The 23,152-nt window shown below is 46.8% G+C and overlaps 1 protein-coding gene across 3 annotated transcripts in view; it reads right to left on the bottom strand.

The window, feature by feature from the left end:
* Positions 1-7,361: 7,361 nt before the first annotated feature.
* Positions 7,362-23,152, bottom strand: part of LOC137165093 (solute carrier family 22 member 13-like) — a 28,549-nt gene continuing 12,758 nt past the window's right edge. Inside the window, exons 6-11 of one of the 3 annotated variants that reach the window (XM_067566186.1) lie at positions 22,499-22,593; positions 21,764-21,978; positions 20,111-20,219; positions 19,026-19,235; positions 9,173-9,266; positions 7,362-7,637 (exon numbers count right to left, since the gene is read on the bottom strand). In XM_067566186.1, coding sequence (XP_067422287.1) covers positions 9,191-9,266; positions 19,026-19,235; positions 20,111-20,219; positions 21,764-21,978; positions 22,499-22,593 — 705 coding nt within the window. In that variant the 3' untranslated portion in view covers positions 7,362-7,637; positions 9,173-9,190. Of the gene's footprint in view, positions 7,638-8,790; positions 9,267-10,180; positions 10,206-19,025; positions 19,236-20,110; positions 20,220-21,763; positions 21,979-22,498; positions 22,594-23,152 lie in introns of those variants that run through there. The other 2 variants (XM_067566185.1, XM_067566187.1) reach the window with 2 other exon arrangements.

The raw sequence follows: 23,152 nt of genomic DNA, 5'->3' as shown, positions 1-23,152 counted from the left end.
ATGACATTAGTGCTGAATTTGAATGCTGGTGATAATTTTTGAATTGCATGGAGATCAGAGTTTGAGACCAGGTCCTAGTGGATAAATGCCCATATCACAAAATCCACCATCACAGCTGGATCCTTGTCAGCAGACTCCACAGAGAACCTGAATTGGCCACAAGGACTAACGTACCCTTTCTCACCACTTGAGCAGGGTCTCTTCATTTTGGAGCTGAAGCATAACATCAGAACAGCATGGAGGAAGCTTGCACTGCTGCTTTCTATGTTATAGTGGGTTCATAGAGGAGTTCAAACACCAAAAGATGTAACTCTGTTATCCAGGGTTTTCAGAATCCAAAGTAACAGTAACTTAACTGTTTCACTCCAAGCGGTGTCAGGAATAAATCAATGGGAACACAGCACTTCTGGCTAATGAAGATTAATACAAGCAAGCATGCTGTTATCTAAAACTACTATTTATTAGATTTAAGCACACACAGACATAAGCAATAGGTTTAGAACATCCCAAATAATTACCTAGAATCTGAGATGGTATTAAGTAATTTGCAGTATGTCAGCGCTGGCTGGACGCTTCCCTACTAGAGAATAAGGTGTCAGGAAACTCTCCCAGGATAGCTTCAGAGAACTGCTCCAAAGAATATTCTATTATCGAGCTTTTTATAACTAACTTTCACAAATCACATAGATCAGAGTTATCCTATGGGGTCATCACCTCTTCTAAATTCAATAAACTACTTATTAACAAAACATTCTTAGTTATAATAAACTTCTGCATCAAAGGCACCCACATTCAAGGTCTCATCCACTTATTTTCTTTTAGTCTCAAATTGTTGACATTTTTCTCCCCTCCCTCCTCCCATCCTGAGTAGCAGAAACTGCAAGCCAGGAACCCTGCTTGTTCAAATTAACCCTTAACTATGTGGTATTCTGATCTATTAAGTCGTGGTGGCTGGATGCACACAATATGGTTGCAATTAACTTGAACAAATTCCGGGGTAATACACCCCCTCAAATCCAGGCCAACAATGCTAGTAAGCTTTCATGGGCAACAAATTCAATCAGAAACCAGAAATCAGAAGAGAACAGCACTATCATTTGAGAATCTACTTCTCTTAATAAAAATGACTGCAGTGGAGATGCAAACTGTGCAAAGAAACAACATTTCCCATAGCTTTTCACTATGTTGTTTGTACAGCACCTAATAATAATAATATTTAGCTCTTACACAGCATCTTTTCACCTGTAGATCTTAAAACCCACTTTACAAACTGTATTTCCATTAACCCATCAGTATGAACAGATCATTTGACCTGCTCTAATTATGTCTCCCTGCTTTGGAAAATTCCCAGTGAACATTATTTTGTAGAAAGAAAATAACTTCTTTGTATACCCAGGGTGGCTACAAAGCGTGTTTCCATCTTATGTGCAAAATAATAAATTGATCAAAAGATGGAAGGGATCCAAAAGACATGAATAAAAAAATCAAGGGTCAGATTCTAGGGCTCAGATTCAAATCTGGAGTTTGATATAATGGCAATGCAATGCAGTTGTATACCTGCTCCAGGGGAGGTGGGGGGAGAGAAGAGATCGGACCCAGCAAACACAGTCCTAAAATTGATTTGGCATGGCTAGGACACCTGGGTCCTATAGCACCCCAGACTCTTTAAAACAAAACCTGCTGACAATGCAGCAGTGAAAACACCCGTCTCAGGTGCAGAAGGTTGTAACTTGAACAGCATGGGAGGAAGGGCATGTGACTAACATTCCACTGACTGTTCTCCTTTGCATCTAAGTCACTCCATGGACACCAGATGAAATAGAAAAATGGAATCTGAGCAGCTTTCAGCTCTGTGGAGCTGATCTGAAGCCCACTGAAGTCAACAGGAGTCTTTCCCTGCAATTCAGTGGATTCTGGATCAAATGCATTCCTTACAGACTTGTGTGTGCTTCACTGCTAGTTCACTAGCCCCAGAAAGAAATACTAATAATGTCACCTGGCTCTTATATAATGGTTTTCATCAATAGATCTCAAAGCGCTTTAGAAAGGAGGTTTTTATGATGATAATGGGGAAACTGAGGCATGGAGTGGTGAAGTGACTTAACCAAACGTCACCCAGAAAGCCAGTATCAGAGCTGGGAATAGAACCTAAGTCTCTGGAGTCCCCGTCCAGTTCTCTACCCCATAGGACACACTATCAATAGTGAACTATTAATTAATTATTATTAATGTATTTGCATTACCATAGTGCCTAGGTGTCCTAATTACAGACCAGAGCCCCGTTGTGCTAGGTGCTGTACAAATACAGAACAAAAAGATGATCCCTTCCCCAAAGAGCTTACAATCTATGTATAAGACAAAGGCCAACACATAACATAATGGGCTGCCTGCAGAGCACGCCTTGCAAGATTGGCGTCTGATATGTATAACTGATTATTGATTTGGAAGCTTAATGTTTTTTTTTTTTCTTTTAAAGCTTTTCAATTCACCTTTAAGGCTGAAGTGGTCTTAAATCACTCTGGTGTTCCTAAACACTACGGCACATAATAAATAAAATCACCCACCTTTGGAGGCCCCGGAAATATCAAGGAGCAAGAGCACAGTTTTATCCTTAGTTCTGACTTTCCCTGCTTTTTTTGTCAGCAGGATATCTTCAGAAAAAAGTATTTACCTTCAGCACTAAAGGAGTTACTCCCTGGACCAAGTATTTTCTCTTTCTAATACCTCTGCACCCATCCTTTTGGAGTGTGATTCACTTCAGGGCTTAGAGGAGAGAGGTCAGTGCTAGATATTGCTGTGGTGTGGGTCATACAAGTGCCTGGGTGGTTTCCCTTATGATCCTTCTGAATTGGAGGTAGTGGATGTGGCAGCTCCTACCCATGTATCTGTAAACTGGGGAGATGCAGGAAAGGGGGCCACTTGGCCACAGAAGATGGATGCTGGGATGATGGAGGTGGCATGCAGTAGACACACCAGACTGCAAAGGCATAAGAAGGATAAGAAAGGACATCTGTGGAATTTGGGGAGCCCTTCCATCTGGAGGGTCACCTGAACCTCGAATCTGGCCTGGGCTATTGCCAGACCCTGTAAACCAAGACAAGGGTTTTGGTTTGCAAACCTTAAGTGAGCCCAAAGCTGCCAGGTTTGCCCAATCGCATCAGCCCCTGTACACATGCAAAGGGGGCTATAATGATCAGTGAAAGCTCAGCTTATAACACTTTTCAGGCATAAAGGTGATGGGGGAAGCCCTACTTCCAGCGCATGCCAGGAAACATGGGGACAAATTAGACAGAGTCCAGCGGAGAATAACAAAAATGATAAAAGGTTCAGAAAACCTGACCAGTGAGGAAAGAATAAAAAAAAACTGGGCATGTTTAGTCTTGAGAGAAGAAGACTAAGGGGAGACCTGAGAACAGTCTACAGATATGTTAAGGGCTGTTATAAAGAGGCTGGTGATCAGTTATTCTCTCTGTCCATTCAACGGAGAACAAGGAGTAATGAGATTAATCTGCAGCAAGAGCAATTTAGGGTAGATATTAGACAAACCTTTCTAATTCTCAGGGTGTTTAAGTACTAGAAAAGGCTTCCAAAAGCAGCTGTGGAATCCTTGTCCTTGGAGGTTTTTAAGAACAGCTTGGACAAACAGCTGTCAGGGATGGTCTAGGTTTACTTGGTCCTGCCTCAGTAGAGGGGCTGGACTATGTGAACTCTTGAGATCTCTTCCAGCCCTACATTTCTCTGATTCTATGCCTGTTTAATCACCTGCATTCTTCTATGCCTGCAGTCTTCCTGAGTGCCATTTCAGAGACTGTCAGGATATTTTTAGCCTCTGCCTTGGCAGTTGGCCCATCTGGGAGCTCTGACTTTCTGGACTCCCAAGGTTTAGAATTTCTCAGCTGATCCTTGCTAAATAGTTACACTTTAACTACAAAGACTTGCAGTGTAACTGACAGAAAAAGGAGTGGTGGGGGGAAGCATACTAGGCCTCAGCATAACATCCATGCACCAGTTGCATTGATAAGGCATCACATGGCAATTTGGTGTTAAATGTGAATATTTAGCAAAACCACATTCCCAAAATCCCTTCCACCATCCCTCCATCATATTAACTCACCACTAACTCCCTCTTGGACACACCCCATCTGTATCCTGTTCCCGCCCTTGAAACCGCCCTCCCCAAAAATCTCTGATCACCTCTTCCTCACTGAATTTCAAAGCCTCTACTCTGTCCTTATCCTCCTTGACTTCCTCCTGCCTTCAACACTGTTGATCTCTCTCCACCTCAACATCCTGTCTGGCTCTTGGCTTTCCCAACACTTTTCTCCTGTGGTTTCCCCTTGTCAGTCTAACAGCTGTCTCAGCAGGTCCTTTAGCAGTTCTTCTCCTTTGTCCCATCTCCCCTTCTCAGAGGGAGTCCCCCAAGACTGTACAGATAGAGATAGATAGATAGATATGCATGCATTGCTCCACTCTACTAGGTACTCAGTTCTGTGCAATAGGCCCTGTATACTGCTAATAGTAGTCCTTTTTCTAAAGAGAGAAGGTCCTATGCTCCTGGACAGAAGGATCCAAGTTCTGGCCCCTCCTGCTGCTGTGAAGTTCTGCAGGCCACACCTCTTTGATAGCAATGGTGGATTTGTTATAGGTGTAACCCACCCCACCTCACCCCATAGGGAGTTTGCCAGCTGCTGGCACTCTGGATTGAGCCTTTAGAAGACAACTGTCAAAGCCCGCTGATCCCAATCCCAGCGTGTTTGGAGTCCGGGGTGGAAACAGACAAAACTAGAAGCTGTTGCTGGGACCAGTGCGCTTTTATGCATGGAGTGATTTGGACAAGCAGTCCACTGGGCCCATGGCAACCCAGGGCTGTAAAGCTCTCATCAAGTTCACAGAGGCAGGGCCAGCCTGACAAAGAAAACGTTCCTCCCAACAATGCAGGAGACTACAGTGGGATGGGTGGGAGCCCAGTTGCTGCCCCTGTGGGGTTGGAAGGCCCACAGGGAGTTGCAGAGAAAGCTCACCCCACTCTCACCCCCCCCCCCCAGTGGTAGGGTGAGCACCTGTCCCAAACTGGGTGGGACAGTCCCTGAAATGCAGAGTTCAAGTCCTGGTCCTGGGCTGAATGACTCCCGGACAGCATTTGTCCTGACTTCCCCGTGGTGCCGCTCCGCACCTGCCTGAGGCTCAGGGGCGGTGCTGTCTTTTTCCAGGTGGGTCTTAGCCTCCTTTCACCATGAGGCCATGGCCCCTGCTCCTCCACCCCAGGAGGCAGGGACACAGACTGGGGGCTGCTCTAAGGCACCCCAGACACCCACCCAGGGCAGGGGGAGGATCTGGGACTCCCCACAGCAACTCTTACCACAGCCCGGCTCTGGTTCTGGCCTGGCCAGGGGGTGTGGAATTTGGGGGGAAGAAGAGGAGCAGGGGATTGGGCCTCAGGGGGAAGAGGAGGAGCAAGGGTGGGGCTACAGAGGTTTGGTCTGACAGAGGGTCAGGCTCTGGACACCGACTGCCGAGCAGGCAACTGCGGCTGTTGGCAAAGAAGGGACAGGACTCGGGGAGCTTCCCCACGGCCCCTCTGGCAGAGCTGTGCTGCCAGCCCCATCTCTCTTCCCTGCTCCAGGGCTCAGCGGTTCCCAGGCACGTCCCCCTCAGCCTCACTCAGCCCGACTCCCACCCTGGCAGAAATCTGGGAGGACACATGACCCGGCATGCCCTCCCCCCCCATGCATCACCTCTGGCAGCAACCAGCATGCAAAGAAGGAGAGATCTAACCGACCTCCAGGTGATGGGACTGCAGAGACCAGGGAAACCAGCAAGCCCAGCTGGCCTCCAGAGAGGTCCCTGTCCCACCCTGGGGTAGGATAAAGTAAAGGCAACTTTTGTTTAGGTTACTTTTTTGTTTTGACGAGTGACACAGAGCCACACACAGCCGCAGCCATGCAATCTGTCTTGGGAAGGTGCGAGGGAGGAAGCTGGGGTTGGAGGAGCTGGAGATTATTAGGAGGTGGAGAATTGGGTTACCTATAAAACGTGTATTCATTATTACCCTGTTCCTTCCTATTTTTCTGTTCCCAGTAAAGTCCCCCCCCTTTACTGTTCTATTTGGTGCATCATTCTTTTGCTACAGTTTGTTGTATTTACTTTTTTGTCCATTGTTTACTGGGCTTTTCCCTCCCGGCCAGCTTGCACTATTTACCATGGATTTCTCAAGGGACAGCACCCTTGTGCATCCAGCAGAGTGAGGCGTCGCTTGAGCAAAGACACTAGGTGCAAAGCACAACAAAGCAAAGCAGGCCCCGACCTGCACGAGGAGTGGGGGGAAACCACTCCAAGTCCTGGTGATCCCAAGTAGCTGGGAGAGAAAGATGGGAGGCTACACAAATTTCAATACTCTTATTCCAGATCTTGTCAATACATCTTATTCCAGATGGGCTGGGAAAAACAGCACGAGAACAGCTGTTCCGGGGCTATTTCTGGCCTCATCAAAATCCACAAAGTGCTGTAAAGGCCATGAGATTGCCAAAATAAACAGGCGAAGAGACGTGTGGGTGAGCATCTGAAATTAACTTCCAGTTCTCCTCAGGAGACAGGGATAGCGTGAGCTGAGATGCTGGTTCATTGCCCCCCCCGCCACACTCTGCCTGTGTGACTTTGGGCCAGTCACTTCACCCTCCGTGCTGCATTTCCCCTTCTGGAGAGTGAAGATAACACTCTTTCTCCTGCCCGTTCTCTGTCTTCTCTATAGGTTTTTCAGGGCAGGAACTGCCTGTTGTGTGTTTATACAGCACCTAGCACAATGGGGCCCTGTAACCTATTGCTGCTCAGGAACAGTAACACGGGCTCAGACTTCTAACACACCATGCTGTGCTAGTGAAACACTCCCAATGTGCATGATTCCCACATCCAAATTCCTGAGCCCCCATTAAACATGGCCAGCGTTAGCAGATGTGAAGTCCAGCATCTGTTGCTACAGGCACACGTACAGACTTTTCTGCCACCGTTTGTAATCCTCAGTTGCCTCCTTTACACCGCAGCAAATAATTACCTGAGTTTATACTGTACGTAAAAGAGCGGCGAGAAGGAAGGAACAATACAGCCAACACACACGGATGGTTTTATTTATAACCACAGTTTAAGCCAAGAAGTTTGTAGCTGATGTTGAAAAAGGAGGAAACCCACATCTCATGAACAGCTACACAGACTCTGCTCCAGCTCCAACCCCTTATCCCTCCCCAGCCTTCATCCATGAACTCACCCTCACCCTCTCACTCAAAAGCCTGAGTGAAGAGATGAGCCTTACACCTCACCTGCAGGTCAGACAAGCAGTGGCTTAAGAGATGTTGTCAATACACCTCCCAAGGAATGGCAATACACCAGCACTCTCCACCAAGAAGAGTCCCAGTATCTCCCCACTAGCTTTTACTGGCCATGAGGGGCACAGGGCTCATCTGCAAGTGAAAGGAAGCCTAGGAGAGCCAGAATCTCTGTGAGCAGATGTTATCCTTAGCCCTCCTGATGTGGTTCTGCCATGACGTCTGATGGACTTTATCCACAAAATAAGCAGGAAACTCCTCACCGTGACACAGATTTCACTCTGTTCTATCTGCACAGCACACCTCCCGGAACAGTCCCACCTGTTGGGATTTTGCAGACATTATGATGGAGGAAAATGTAGTCTTCTTGCTAGTTTTATGCAAGGGCTGGGCTGCAAGCAAACATCCTCAGTGCTGCTCTACACAGACACAGAGCGTGAGAACTGCCTCTGCCCTGTGCATTCATCCCTAGCAAGTTATCTGTATAACAAGGTGGCCTGGGAGGATGCAGTGTCAGGAGAGGACAGGTTTCCCTTCATAGTAAAAGGCAAAGAGGATCACAAGCAATTAGAAAACATAGTGATGGGTGTGGCACAGGAAATTGAACAGATCATCATTAGAGCAGGACACAGTCTATATAGCATTTTCTCCTAAGAGTTCTCAAACTCCATGAGGTTAAACAATGTCCTGGGTTGGGCAAATTAAATAAGGTCCTCCCCTACACAGTGAAAACCTACTTCCAAATAGACCCTCCAGAACTCAAAGGATTCTTCACAGGTTTTCATTTTAACAGCCAAGCAAGGGACATCTGAAGGACAATCTGCTCCCCTTTAGATCTGCTGGCCCATTGCTTGCTGTTTGTGCCGCAAAAATCTGGTTAGATTTACTCCCCTGGGTAACCAAGAGCTAAATAAAAGGAGCTGGGTTTTTAGGCGGGTGGAGAGAGAGAATTAGAGTTGAAAACACTCACTACCGGAGTTCTCAACTGTTCTGAATCATAACCCACCTTAGCATATTTTTATTTGGACCTGCCCCATGCTCAACCCTGCCCTACAATAGTGAGACAGACACTAGAGTCACCTCGTGTTGCAAATACATTTCTTCAGGAGATACGAACAAATTACTTACATCAAAGTGCAAGTCAAATGATGCTTTTCAAACGAAGGGTGTTTTTATTGTAAGTGGCATTCTGACCCCAGGCACCAGGCTGCAACACCAGTTCCTCAGATCTGGACTAGTTGCCCCTCGGTTATGCTAGCAGGGAAGAGACTGCCATTATGCCACCCCGCTCCAGTCAGGGGCCAAGGAAAGGGAGCAGGGGCCTGGGCTTCCTGCCCTCCTCTTGTTGCACCCCTGCCGCATTCAGGGTCTCAAAAGTGGGAAGTAAGTTTCTCTGTTTAAAAAGTGGGGGGGAAGGGCCCTTTGCCCCCTGTGTCCAGTATCGCTGCACTCCTCCCTCCGCCCCCCCCCCCCGAAAGTTTGACGGGCGTGCACCCCGTAGTTGAGAACCTATGACTTATTAGAGAGTCTTTTGAAATCTATTCCTCTGAACAGATGGGATTGTTTTCTCAGGCTGTGTCCACTCTTGGTTTATACATTGCAAGTGATTCCAAGGCTACGCCACAGCTGAATAAAACTCACCAAACAGAGCAGGAGTGACTAACTGCAGTACTGACTGGGGAACGCTAAGAGGGAGCAAATGGAGAAGGCGAATGGGAAAGAGGAGAACAAGAGCTGGCAGAGAACCGTTCTACTTAGGGAATTAGTGTAAATAAAAACCAGGCTGAATCCACTGATGGCGTGCAGACCTCATTCCCAGTACAACACTAGGTGGTCTTTGTTCTTCAGGATCTTACAGCTGTTGGCTGGCTCAGTTAAAAGCGCGTGATCCTTGTGTGTCCTACATCTTGGTCGCCATCTTTTAGTTTCAAGTGTCCGTTTTCACTGGACCTAATGAAAGGGAATATGGTTAAATATAGAAGACAGATGCTTTTCAATATGACAACAGCTTTACCACTGGCTTGCTGTGTAGTCTTGGGCAAATCAATTAATATTTATAACTTGGGGATAATGATACTTCTTCTCTCTGACCAGACTGTGGCACCAACTCAGAGACACCAGTTTCTGAGGGTGCTACAAAAAGAAACAGGTGGGATTCTATCAGATTAATGGACTGGGGCGCAGGCAGGGAGTGGCTGTGTAAAGTGGACGGACCTGACTGTGTGGCAGAGACCTTTCTCCTGGGGAGGGCAGGAGAAGCTAGTGGAAGCTGCTGAACATATCTGCCAGTCATCGTACAACCGGACATAGTTTCACAGACAAAAATGAAGCACTAAACGCAGCAGCATTTACCCTCAACTCTTCAGAGAAATTGGCCAGAATATCTGGAATAATATGGAAGCTGAACAACAGAATAAAAGCCACTTTTATTCCAGAATAATCAGTATGCTATTCTGGAATAGTGTTTCCACCCACTCTGAAATAGCTATTCCGGTCAATTTCCACATGTAGACGAGCCTGTCACCCAGCTCATATTCCACTTGCCCCAAGCACTCTGCATGAGCAAATCTCACTTGCCCCACAGCTGCTGAGTAAGCCTGCCTTACCTTGAGCCACTGAGAGCACACATACTTTTTCTTAGTCCCTTTGCCGCTCCTCCCAACCCCTTCATCCCTTCTCCTTTCCCTGAACAAAATTACAGCTTCCGCTCCACCTTTTCAACCCCTCCTACCATCGTCAGAAGATGGTGCTTTCCTCAGCAACAGGAAGCCTCATGCTTGCACCCCACTCAACCATACTGCTGCCCCTGCTTCCTGACACAAGAGTTCCTTTAGTCTGCATGCCAGTTGCTGGTGCGCACAGCATCCCCCTCTAGTTCAAGGACCAATCCTGCATTTGGAGGACAGAATGTGCAATGGAATGCTTAACGGTGTTATACTGTTCAGCCACGGTATTAACACAAGTGGCGCTGTGTGTGCAATATCTTATTTAAAGCTAACCTTAGCAATACCTGGCAGAGTATTAAAAGATCTTATGGTGAACACATCTGGTGTGTATAAGCAAACTCTGTGACAGCCTATATCTGGTACAGAAGAACATGGCATGGTGTCAGGAGTAAACTAAACAGAAACAGTAAGGAAAACGACAACAATGGTTGCAGACTGAAAGAACAGCAACAAAGGTTGCAGGATCTCATCAGCATGTCACTCTTCAATGCTCCCGAGAACTTCAGCTCTGACAAACCTTCAAAATGGACAGACTGGACACAATATTTTGCAAGATTGTGCATTGCTACCAAGCTCCACAAAGAAACTGGAGATATACAGGTATCTTCTTTAATGTATACAATGGGGATGTAGGTAGAGCATATATTTAAAGCCTTTAACTTTACTGAAGACAGTCACAAAGATGACTATGAAAGGATTCTGGGTATGTTTGATGCATACTTTATACCTCAGAAAAACGTGGTTTATGAAAGAGCATGTTTCTACCAGAACATTCAAGAACCAAGAGAAAATGTTGAATATATGTATTTGTAAACAGGAGCTTTGCATACAATGGCTGAAAACTGTGATTTTGGGAATGCAAAACATTAGACACAGGCCAGTTATTGGGTTAATAGAGAAAAAACTTTCACAAAAGCTACAACTGAAGAGAGATTTAACCCTTGCCATGGCTATTCAAATAGCAAAGCAGCCTGAGATGGTGAGACAGCAAAACTCAAGAGCAACTTGCCAAACTTGAAAAACAAAAAACTAGCTTAAAAGCTGTTAACAGATGCAACATGAATGCTAGAAGTTATTACCATAAGACCCCTGAGGCAAGAAGAGAGAACACCCAGGCTGACGCACAAATTCCAGACCCGCTCCTTGCTCTTCTGAGTTACAGATCAACGCCAATAGCAGCTACTGTGTGTAGTCCAGCACATTTGCTGACAGGAAGACAACTCAGAACTACTGTTCTAAGTTTGGAAAAGAACCTCTCTCTTAAGTAGCCAGATGTGAAGAGACTAACTACATTGGATAAAAAGACTAAAAAGAGTCTCTGGACACTTTTACAACAGATGTCACGCTGTTAGAGAGCTGCCAGGTGTCAGGGATCAGACCAGCTAGGAACAGCTGCTGGCCTTCTCCCTGATTGACTGTCCTACTAGGCAGCCAACAAGCCCAGCTGCACTGCCTTAGAATTCAGTAGCCACGATTCCTGATTGGCTGTTGGTTTAGAAGTCCTGCTTATAAGCCTGGCCCCCCAGCAGATGAGCAGCTGCTCAATGCATACCACGCTTGCAGCTGCATTTGTGCCCTTGCTTCAGCCTGCTTCCAGGCCCTTCTCCTGCTCATTCCAGTCTTGCTCCAGCTCCTGTTTCCTTCCAGCTTTGACCACTGGCTCTGTCTCTGGTTTATGACTCTGGGTAACCCTCTGGCTCTGGCATTCAGCTTCTGTCTGTCCGGTAATGATACCTGGATCTGCCTTTTGCTTACAACTCCGGTTTACCTCCCTGCCCCAGGCTCTGGTATTTGGATTCTGTCCCTTGAGTATTTACCCTTGGCTCATTTCCTGGACTTTGCCCACCCTGGACCTCACTCAGCAACAGTTTGAGCAGCCCAATAAAAATGGTAGGGGCCCACCCCGCTAGCATGGACCCCACTTAAGCCAACACTTTCCTGGCAAATCTGATAGGGGCCATACAGCGTTTGCAAACCCAGGTGTCCAGCCTGCAAGGACAGAATGCGGCCCTACAAACCCAAGTGGCTTTGCCAGCAACCCCAGCTTTTGCCCCGCAGAAGCCAAAGATCTTGCTCCCAGACAAATTTAGTGGCGATCATGGCTAGTCCTGAAGTTTCCAAAACCAATGCTGGCTCCTCTTCTTGTTTCTCTCCTAATCATTTCCCACAAACCAGGGCTCATCATTAGTCTGCTCACCAAGCAAGCTATAGCCTGGGCCTCCCAACTCATGGAACAGCTGAAGCAATTGAAGCCTGAGCCAATTGAAGAAGTTCATTCAGGACACGTCGGCTATCTTCAGTGACCCCCCCCACAACACCCAAACCGCTGAAGCCAGGCTGCAAACACGGCAACAAGGGTGCCACTCAGCTGTCCAACATGCAGCCAAAGTCCATTGCTTCTCCATGGACACTGGGTGCAATGATGTAGCATGGCGCCATCAGTGCTGGATTGGGCTGAACGATGATCTAGCGGACAAACTGGCATAGGTCAAGCCCCGTGTCCCATCTCAATGGCCTGATCGACCTACGTATCAGAACTGACGACCGCCCTGCCAAGTGATGCCACAAACGTGGCAGATCCCTTGAGCCGTGACACTGCCCTGGCCTCCCACACCTTGGCCGCACACCCCCACTCCAGGACCCAGCACCCACGCATGTCAACCAGGCTCGCCCATACCTGTCTGAAGTTGAAAAGAACTGATAGTCAACTTTGGGCCCATGTCGGTATTGTGGGGGGAAGAGGACACTTTGCCTTGAGATGCTCTACAAAGATCAGACCAACTCTGGAGCTGAGAAATGCCAACTGCCAGCCCCAGTAAGAGGGTCCAGGCTGGAACAATCCTTTTCCCCCTCCAGAGACTTTCGACCTCCGTGCATCTGTTGGGATGGCAGCAACTGCAAATCTTCCCTTAAAGCTTCTCCGACTGTCATTGCAGCTCTTACTCCCGATGAGCCCTGGAGGCTCTGGTCGACTTGGGGGCCTCCAGTAACTTTATGGATCAGGATTTGGCAGAGACCCAGGGGATTCTTGCCATGTGTAAGAATTCCCCAGATCTGGTGGAAATCATTGATGGGTGCCTCGGGGCCAGTGACCCACCAGACCAGCCCCTTAAGGGTCATTCCTGTTCAGGGTCCCCGGGACACTCTTCAGTTCAGGTTGATTCAGGCCACCTACTAACCGGTCATCATGGGAATGCCCTGGCTCATTGCCCATGACCCCTGTATTCACTGGCAAAAAGGGAAAGCATGCTTTAGCTCCCCATAAGACCAAAAATTCTGCCTTCCCTAGGCCAAAGAGAGAACCAGTATCCTCTGTAGCATGTGTCATCTTTTGGAGACTCCATGTTGCAAGGCAGCAGGCCCAAGGAATTTGAGCACATCTCCAACCTTCCCACCTGCCACCACCGCCCTACCTCACAAGTACCATGACCAATGAGATGTGTTTGACAAGGGAAATACAGACACCCTGTCACCGCCCCACAAATACAGCTGCCCAATCAACCTTCAGCAAGGTGTTAAAATTGCCATGGGACACATATACACGCTTTACAAACCAGAGCTCCACGTCCTTCATATCTATCTGCAGGAGAATCTGCAGACAGGGTTTATCCAGCTGACCATGTCTCCAGCTGGGGCTTCTTCATTAAAAAGAAGGCTGGTTCCCTGAGGCCCTGCATTGACCACCATGCCCTCAATAAGATGACCGTTCTGAACCATTACTCACTTCCCCTCATTCACAAACTCCTAGACTAATTACTCTCTGCCTTAATTTTTACAAAGTTAGACCTTCATGGGAGCTATAACCTGGTCCAAGTGCAAAAAAGAGATGAATGGAAACCATTTGCCACACCTAGTATGGACACTTTGAATACCTAGAAATGCCGTTCAGTCTGTGTAATGCTCCCATGACTTTCCAGCACTTTATCAACAATATTTTCCGGGACATGCTGGATCAGTTCGTTATTATTTATCTCAATGATATTGTGACGCTGTCTGGAATATAAGTGATCATTTATAATATTATTGATATCAATACTGCAAAATTACAAGATATGCTATGTCAGATACCTTTGGAAAGATTATAATTGGCTAAAATGATAATATTGTTTGTGTATGTATCATCTTTGTACTGTAAGTTATGGATATGTGAGATATATCTGTATCCAAAAACTGGTGCTGTGCTACTGGGTTACACCCCCCAGGCAAATTAGTGTCAGCACTGATGACTCATCGAAGGTCATTACCTTTACCAGGAGTCCAAGGAGAGACTCCAGGATGGCACCGATGAGTCATCAGGACATGTCTGTGGTCAGGGGGACTGCAAGTGCTTTTCCCTGCCCCTGTATTGTGAGCTTGTGCTTGAAACAAGCCACATGGCCAACCAGAGACTATAAAATGCAGCTGCACCATCTCCATCTTGTCATCATTCCTGCTTCCCACCTCTGGATCAATTCATCTACAACTGAAGCTGTGGAACAAAGGACTGAGACCCATCCAGGTACTGGATGTACAACAGAGGGACTGTACAAGCCTGCAAACCCCACTGTTCTGCTGAGAATCTGATATATATGGACTTTAAAGTCATTTGTATGTATCTGATTGCTTTGACCATTTAGCATCTCTCTTCTTGTTTGTTTCTTTCCTTTTATAATAAACCTTTAGTTTTAGTTACTAAAGGATTGGCTGGCAGCGTGGTATTTTGGGTAAGAACCAAACATATTGATCTGGCAATGTGGCTGACCCTTTGGGGATCAAGTGAACATTTTGGTAAAGGGAATGGAGTTTAAATAACTAATCTCTTTACTGGACCCAGCTGCTGATTGGGAGCCAGAGACTGAAATGCAATAAAGGGGGCTGTGTATTTCTTTTTGTAGCTTCTTGATAATCGGTGTGGGAAATCAGGAGTGCTGTTTGCGACTGGTCAGAAAATCTAACTTCAGTATTACCCACCAGTTCTGGGAGAATCTGCTCTCCTTTTGCAGCCTGTCCTGACCTTGGCATTTTGAGGTGGGCTACCGTAGGCACAAATGGGTCACAGACATCTTTTATTTTTTCTCCACGACCAAGCATGACCAGTACATATGGAGGGTCTTAGAAAGGCTTTGCCAACACCCCTGTATGCCAAACCAGAGGAAAGCCAGTTTGATCACGATTCAGTAGAGTTTCTTGGCTATATCATCTCCCTTTAAGGGCAGGCTATGGATCCACACAAGATGACAGCCAACATTGACTGGGCAGCACCTAAGGATGCCCAGGGAGTCCAATGCTTTTTGGGCTTTACCAATTTCCATAGATGATTCAGTTTCTCAGGGATGGTTGCCCCAATCCATTCCTCCAGGGAAAGGAGCCCATTTTTCTTGGTCCCCAGAGGTGAAAGCAGCTTTTGAGCACCTAAAGCAGAAAGTCATCACAGCCCCCATTTTGGTTCACCCTGACCTGGTCTGGCCACTTGTGGAAGAAACAGATGCCTCAAACTTCATGCTTCGAGCAGTCCTCTCCCAAACGGCAGCCTCCAATGGTCAGCTTTGCCCTTGCAATTTTTACTCACACAAGCTCATCCCAGTGAAGCAAAACTATGACATCCTCAATAAAGAGCTACTGGCCATCAAATCATCCTTCGAGGAATGGTGGCATCTCCTGGTGGGCAGCAGATTCCCAGTCCAAGTCCTCACCAACCACTGAAACCTGGAATTCATTAATAGAGCTTGGCACCTAAATGGGCCCTGTAGTCCCTCTTCTTCAAACAATTCGACTTCGTGGTGACCTACTGCCCCGGGACCAGGAATAGGAAGGCAGATGGGTTATCCTGAAAGGGGGAATATTGCAAACCTAACCAAGAGACACTATTTCATCTTAGATACCACTGTCTGCAACCTGCTACCCTCCATGTGTGCCCTTTGCAGTTAAGATCCACCAAGCTCAAGACAATAACAACGTCCTGGCTGCCTTGACCTTCACCCTCCATGAAGAAATTCTGTATCGGAAGGGGTGCATCTACATACCCAATAGCCAACGCAGGCTGCAAGTGCTACGAATCTGCCATGATGCTCCCGTAGAGGGTCCCCTTTGGTCAATTCAAGACCCAGGCCTTGGTGTCAAGGAGTTTCTGGTGGTTGTCCTTCAGTGCTTCGGTCCAGTCCAGTCCACTCCTGTGACCTCTGCACCTGGACCAAAACTACCTGTGCAAAACCACTCAGTTTCCTTAAGCCCTTGCCCACTCCACCTTGGCCTTAGGCCATTGTGTCCATGGACTTCATTGTGGAGCTACCACACTCCCAGGGATACACCCCAATTCTAATGATAGTCAATCACCTGATAAAGATGGTGCGTTTTATGCCATGTCACGGTCTCCCCACCGCAAAGAAAATAGCCCGTCTCTTTGAAGACAACGTCTTTCACCTTCATCGATTGCTCACAAGTATAGTATCTGACCAGGGTTCCTGGTTCATTTCCCACTTTTGGTGGGAATGTCTGCATGTCCTGGGCATCGAAACTTGCATCTCAACCACATACCACTCCAGTACCAACAGTCAGGCAGAAAGAGTCAATCAGATTCTGGAGCAGTATCTATGCTGTTTCCTAAATTTAGCGATTGGCAGGCACTCATTTCCCATACAGAATTTGTCTACAACAATCCCACACAAGCTGCAACCCAGCAGACCCCGTTTCTTCATGAATTATGGGTTCCACCCTCACATATCACCCCGAAATCCCCCTTGACTCACCAGTGCCCACCATTGCTGACCTCATCACACACATCCACCAGTATATCAAGAACTCAGGCACTAGTGATATGAAGCTAGGCCAGCGTACAAGTTCCATACCAACCGACACAGTCATCTGACCTCTAACCTCAAGATTAGATATGATAAGATATGACAAAACCGGAGATCCATCTGTGAAACTGGACCACAAATACTTGGGGCCATTTGCAATCACAGAATAATTTAACTAGATAGCCTTTTGACTGCATCTGCCAGAACCCCTCAAGATCCAATCCATGTTCCACATCTCCCTCCTGAAACCTTTCATCAAGAATCCCTTCCCTCAAAGCACTACTCGTCCCCCTCTGCCGATAACCGTACTGGGCCAAGAGGAATATGTGGTCCAGCAGATTCTGGGCTCCTGCCAACTCCAGGGAAGACTCCAGTATCTGACAGGGAGGTCTAGAAGAGCATTCATGGGAACCTGTGGAATACATCCAGGCCCTGGACTTCCTCTGTGCCTTCCACTGGGCCTACCCTAAGATACCTGGTCTCTTGGGTGGCAACTATGAAGGGAGCAGGATGCAGTCAGGGACCGGAACAGCTTCTAGCCTGCTCCCTGATTAACTGTGCTGCAAAGCAACCAACAAGCTCAGCTGCACTGCCTTAGAATTTAATGGCTACAGCCACAATTGGTTGTTGGTTGAGCAGTCCTGCTTATAAGCCTGGCCCCCACAGCAGATCAGCAGCCACTCAACACATACCATGCCCACAGCGGTGCTTGCCCTCATTCTAGTCTTTGCTTCAGCCTGCTTCCAGACCCCCCTGCTCCTGCTCATTCCAGCCCTTGTTTCAATCCTGCTCCAGCTCTGCCTCTGGCTCACAACTCTGACTGACTCTCAGGTTCTGGCATTTGGCTTCTGTCACTCTGGTACTGATCCACAGCTTCACCTCTAGCTTACGACTCTGGTTTATTCCCTTCCTTCTCCTCCCTCCCTTCCCCTCCACCCCGGCTCTGGCACTTGGCTTCTGCCCCTCCGGTACTGACACTTGGCTTGTTTCCTGGACTCCACCCACGCTAGATCCAGCTCCAACCAGTAGGCTGAACTCTCGCTTTCACCACTAGGCCTGACTGTTCAGAACCTGGTCAGCAGTACAGCTTCTAGAGTCTGGTGATTGATTTCATGTCAAGTTGGAAGGAGAAAAAAGGATGGACAACTCCTTCTGTCAAAGAAAAAGAATTCAATGCCCAGATCATATGTGATTGTTTTTTCTGAGGGACAAACTGTAGATGTTGACAGTTTCTGTTGCTCTCTCCACTGTGGGTCACAATCAACAGAGCAAAAACTCTACGGATGTCAGATGCAGAACAAGGTAACAATGACTCAAGAATTCCAGACCAACCACAGCCAGTCATTGCAACTAATGGATATCCAGATGACCAAGCTGGTACGCATTCAGATCATGTAATTAGAAAACCAGTACAATTCAGAGACACTTAGCAGACTGATCCATACCGAACTTCAAAGACAGTGTGATGGCGTATGTTTTGTAAATGGTAGAAATGTAGAAACAAAAGGGGGAAATGGAACGGAATGCTAAACAGTATTATAGTTTAGCCTAGTTTAGCCACTGGGTGTAAAATACCTTATTCAAATTTAACCTTAGCTCTACCTGGCAGAGCAATAACAGATCTTATGATGAACACATCTGGTGTGTATGAGCAAGCTCTACGACCAGTCCTATCTGGTACAGAAGAATATGACAGAATGGGGGTGGATTCCCAATCGGGTTCTGGCATTGGGCCCCCCAGGGTTCCTCCAAATGCTAGAAAGTTAGACAGCGACCAAACGAGAGGCGGCTTGGACGGATATTTCCCTAATGGCTAGTCCCCCCATTTTCCATACACCGGACTCCTTCTCTCAACCCCACAGTCAAATTGTTTAGCCTCTTCCTTTCAGGATCAGATCCTGTCAAGCCACCCGCTGGCCCTGTTGAGAAGTATTGACAGTGCAAGGGGGAAGTGAGTGAGTTGTGCGTTTCATCCACGGATGGGTCTGAAAGAGTTGGCAGCTCAGCTGGAGACAGCTCCTGGTTTCATCTCAATGCTCAAAATACTTGGGCATTGCAGAGTTTTTCGCAAGCTACAAGTCAGGCCTCAGCACTGCCTTGAAGAGGGTCAAAGAGGGAAGTAACAGACCCCACCCGTGCTGCCACTTCGCCACAGGTGAAAAGATGAGGGGTATAGAAACATCTGCAGACTTCTTTTGAGGACTCACCTCTGGCTCTCCTCAGCTTTCTCCATATGATCCTGAAGCTCTTTGCCACACGTCTCTGGAAGCAGGAAGCAGAGGATTCCTGCAATCACTGGAGTGCTTCCAAATATCGCCATGGGAATAGCGGGATGGTACTTGTCCAAAACACCAATCAGAGGGGAGATGATGCCACCCGCTCTGGCTGACATTGAACACAAACCCACTCCGGTCTGCCTGGTAAGAGAGCAAAACGTGGAAGGTGTAAATAGCACACATTAAAGTCTTTGCTTAGGAGGATGTCTCCAGTGGTCTAGATCCTTGTTCTATTCGATAGCCTGGGGAAATCCAAGTTCAAGCCTGGATCAACACCCCACTTCCCACGATGGTAGGTGGTACTGGAGATGAACCTAGGATCTTTAGCCTTTAGAATTTTGCGGGAAATCTCCCATCTTTGCATTATCATTAGAAAGAGCTATAGCATAGATGGGGCTCCAATGTTTGGAAAAAGCTGCTTAGAATAACAACAGGGCTTTAGGTAGTGGATTCTTGATCACTAAGTGTAATTGATTATTGATCTTTCAGCTAAAAATGAGTGGCTTTAGGAATAGTGGCCAAAGGAAGGCATTTTCCAAACAAGTACATTGATTAAACATAACCCAGCAGTGGGTGGATGGGAGCAAAAAGTACCAACAAGTCGATTCTGATTTTAAGGAAAATAGCCAAGTCAGTACCCATGCTACTAGGCCGTGCTGTCTCTTAGGCAGTAAGGGATGCAGTAGTCACCCAGTCTGGTATCTTGTCTCAATCCATAACCATTACTCCAGAGCCTTAACAAGGACCACCTCGCTCATATTAAATTGGATTCAATTTTATTCACTTGATTCTACATCCAAATTGGCAGCTGACCCCTGTCTGTTCTAGAGTTGGGAAGCAGGCAGGAATTGCTGTAGAGGACCTGTAGATGCCGACAGAGCTTCTGATCACAGCCGTCTGTTGAAGAAAAGGCTATTCTTTCTACAGGGCTTTATCCAAATCCTGTTACCATATTAAAAGCTTGTATTAAACTCAGTTCCTGGGCTAAGACAGCACAAAAGGGAAGGAGATGTCACCTGATAATGGTGGGGAACAGCTCTGCAGAATATACGTAGGAGATAGAAAAAGCGGCCGCAGTGGCAAACTTCCCTATCACAGCCAGCGTCGTGACCACCACCGGCAAATCTAGTGGCAAAAGGAGATGCTGTTATACAAAGCCTATACGGGGAGGTGAGCACAATTAGGATTGCTTCATACACACCTGCCAGGAAGCAACGCTATCGTACATGTACAGCGTAGGGCGAGAGCTTCACTAAGGAACCCACCTCAATGGGAATCTCCATAACCAGGGTCAAAGGATGGTTCTGGTCTGAAAAGTGACTCTGTACACGTGGCATCTCAGGGTTGCATGTTCATCATGCCTCACGGAGCAAATGCACTCAGTGTACCAAGAGCAAAGACCTTTCCTCTAACTGCCAGGCCTACAAACTCACCCTGGTTTCTGAAAGGTAAAATGAGTTTTCCCTTCTCATTACCATAACCATTAATCAAAGGTTCCACAGACCAGATTATTCCCTCAGTTACACGCACATAGCCCCATTGCCTTCAGATTATGCTCTCATTTACTCCTGTGTAACCCCCACTGTCTTCACATCACAATTGCACCTGTGAGCTCCACTGCCCTCAGATTATGCCCTTGGTAACATCTGTGAAGTGAAGGGTAGAATCTGACCCTGCAATTACTGCAGAATTTTTGTAATTCCATTTATGAGGATTTATGAGCCCAGTTAGAATCCAGCTACCACCGTCAAGCTAGATCTGCAGAGCTAACAGGCATGACATTTTAGTTTGGGCATTGAAGTCAGTGTATACAACCTGAGATGCGCACAAGGAGCCAGTCCATGGGGTAAGAAGGAATCAGTTGTCCACAGTCACTTGTCAGATCAGAACCATACTCTACAGAATCCCCAAGGTTTCCAGGGCAACATCAGCCATCCTCCAAGACTTACCTTTATAGGATGATGAGTTGCAGCAGCTTCCTTGGACGGTAACCTAATATAACTTACACTGGATACTTTCTAGAAGCCAGACAGAGAGGTGCAGTGACTCAGACAGGTGAAATCAATCAAGTTCCACCAGCAGGTGACTTCAACAGAGTTACGCTAGCATTTAATTTAGCTCATGATGCTTCAGAAGGGGATTTTCAAAAGGTACAAATGAGAACTATGCTCCCAGTTCCAACTGACTTTCAGTAGGAGCTGGGTGCAAAACTGCCTTTGAAAATCTTTCCTTGAATGCCCTTTATTTGAAAAATCCTGTCAGTTAATCCAGCACATGGGAAATCAGATTTTCTAATCTACTCCGGCAACTGTTTGTCACTACTGAAATCTCTGGCTATGCAATGAACCCCAAGCATTGCTCAAGGATGAAGCAGGAACGCAGTGTTGTTAATGGAGCTTGTGTGGATGAAAGGAGGAATTTTGAAGAGCCAGAAACAGAGAGAGAGAAGAAAGTAACACTAAGAAAATTCAGGCTGTCATTCTCCATTCAGGTTTCATCTCCAGAAAAGGTGGCTTAGGCACTGAAATCAAGTGTTAGGAGCCAATAGAGAGAGCCCCAGTCAGTTGAGCTATGGAAGAAAAGAAAATGGGGACAAAGGAACGTGTCTCAGACTTGACTGCTCCATGTACCAGGTAGATTGGGCTGCACTCGGGGTAATTGCTGTGTACCTTTTGGGATGCCAGTGATGATTAGACACATGACTCCACCCAGGAGCAGAAAGAAGCTTTGGCTTTTCTTCCTCCCAAACCACTGCAGCAGGAGGAGACAAAGGGAGCGAGCTGGTATTTCAACAGCCCCGAACACAAGCTGTGTCAGGTAAATGTCCAAGCCGAAACTCCCCACGTTAAGGCTCAGGCCATAGTACACTAGGCTGTTTACAAACCTGAAAGCAAAGCAGAGCAGAGTGTATTTACCTCTGAGGGTGGTAAGCCTTCAGGGCCAGCCTTACATGGGGTGAAAGCCATTGACGACTGCCCAGGGCACCGTGGTCAGAGCAGGGCCGTGGTCAACCTCCAACACACACACCCCCACACCCCACTTCCTGCCCCCATTGCGCCCCAGCCCCGGGTAGAGGGGTCATTGTATGAGGCGATGCCCCCCCTCCCCTCATTCACCCAGGACACAATTTTCTCTAAGGCCAGCCCTGTTAGCTTTAGATGATCCCAGTTTCCATAGGGATGAGAAATACCCACTATCCACATCAGCATTGGTACTTTTAATTTGTCAATGCTACAGCTGTATGGGTTTGGGCGGTGATCTTGGAGATCTCACAAGGTGAGTAGGGTCAGATGAAAGCCCATTAAATGACTACAAAATTTCCATGCACCAAATCTGCACACACAAAAATCCCTTAGTTTTTTAAATAGCTGTTATAAAAATGGAGTAACATTTGGATGACTTACCAGACAAATGCCATAACTAAAGTCACTTTCCTCAAGTGCTTCTTCCTGAAGAGATCCAGAATATTTCCAGACTTAACCTTCTTCTCGGGCGTCAGCTTCAAAATTCACAAAGCAAAAGGGTCAAGACACAAAAGAGAAACCAATGGCCTGATCCAATTCATGCTGAAGCCAAGTGGAAAACTTTCACCAACATCAGTGGGAATGGATGGAACCCGAAAAGTATTCTGGTTGTGAGAAGTAGACAACTGCAGCACAAGACGTGCTGGATTTACATGACCAAAGCCTGTTTTTCCATCTGCAGTGTTTTGGTCACTAAAGGTTTTTCTTATGAAGAACATTTTTTGACAAGCAAGTTTTGGGAAAATGTGATAGAAATTTTGCATTTGTTTATTTGTTTTTGCAATGAGATAAAGAGAAGGAGAACTAAAAACATCCAACAAATCGCATGGCATTCGAGCAAACTCATCTGAAGAAAAGCCATAAGCCTATGTACAAAGTGGTTGGACAGTGTAGATGGGTCACAGAATAGCAAGAGCCCAAGAATGGGCTACAATGTTGCCCTGATCTGCTTTCTACAAGACACAGCCTTGAGTAGTACTGTTCCGTGGTAAGTTCCAAAATTTCAACAACAACAAAAAATAGTTTGAGATGGAA

This window comes from Emydura macquarii, unplaced genomic scaffold, assembly GCF_026122565.2.
Source record: "Emydura macquarii macquarii isolate MOO-44397 ecotype Brisbane River unplaced genomic scaffold, CSIRO-AGI_Emac_v2 contig_2742, whole genome shotgun sequence".
In the NCBI taxonomy this organism is placed as follows: Eukaryota; Metazoa; Chordata; order Testudines; family Chelidae; genus Emydura; species Emydura macquarii.
The sequence above is the reverse complement of the archived record's forward strand: the minus strand, read 5'-3'. Positions and strand labels throughout refer to the sequence as shown.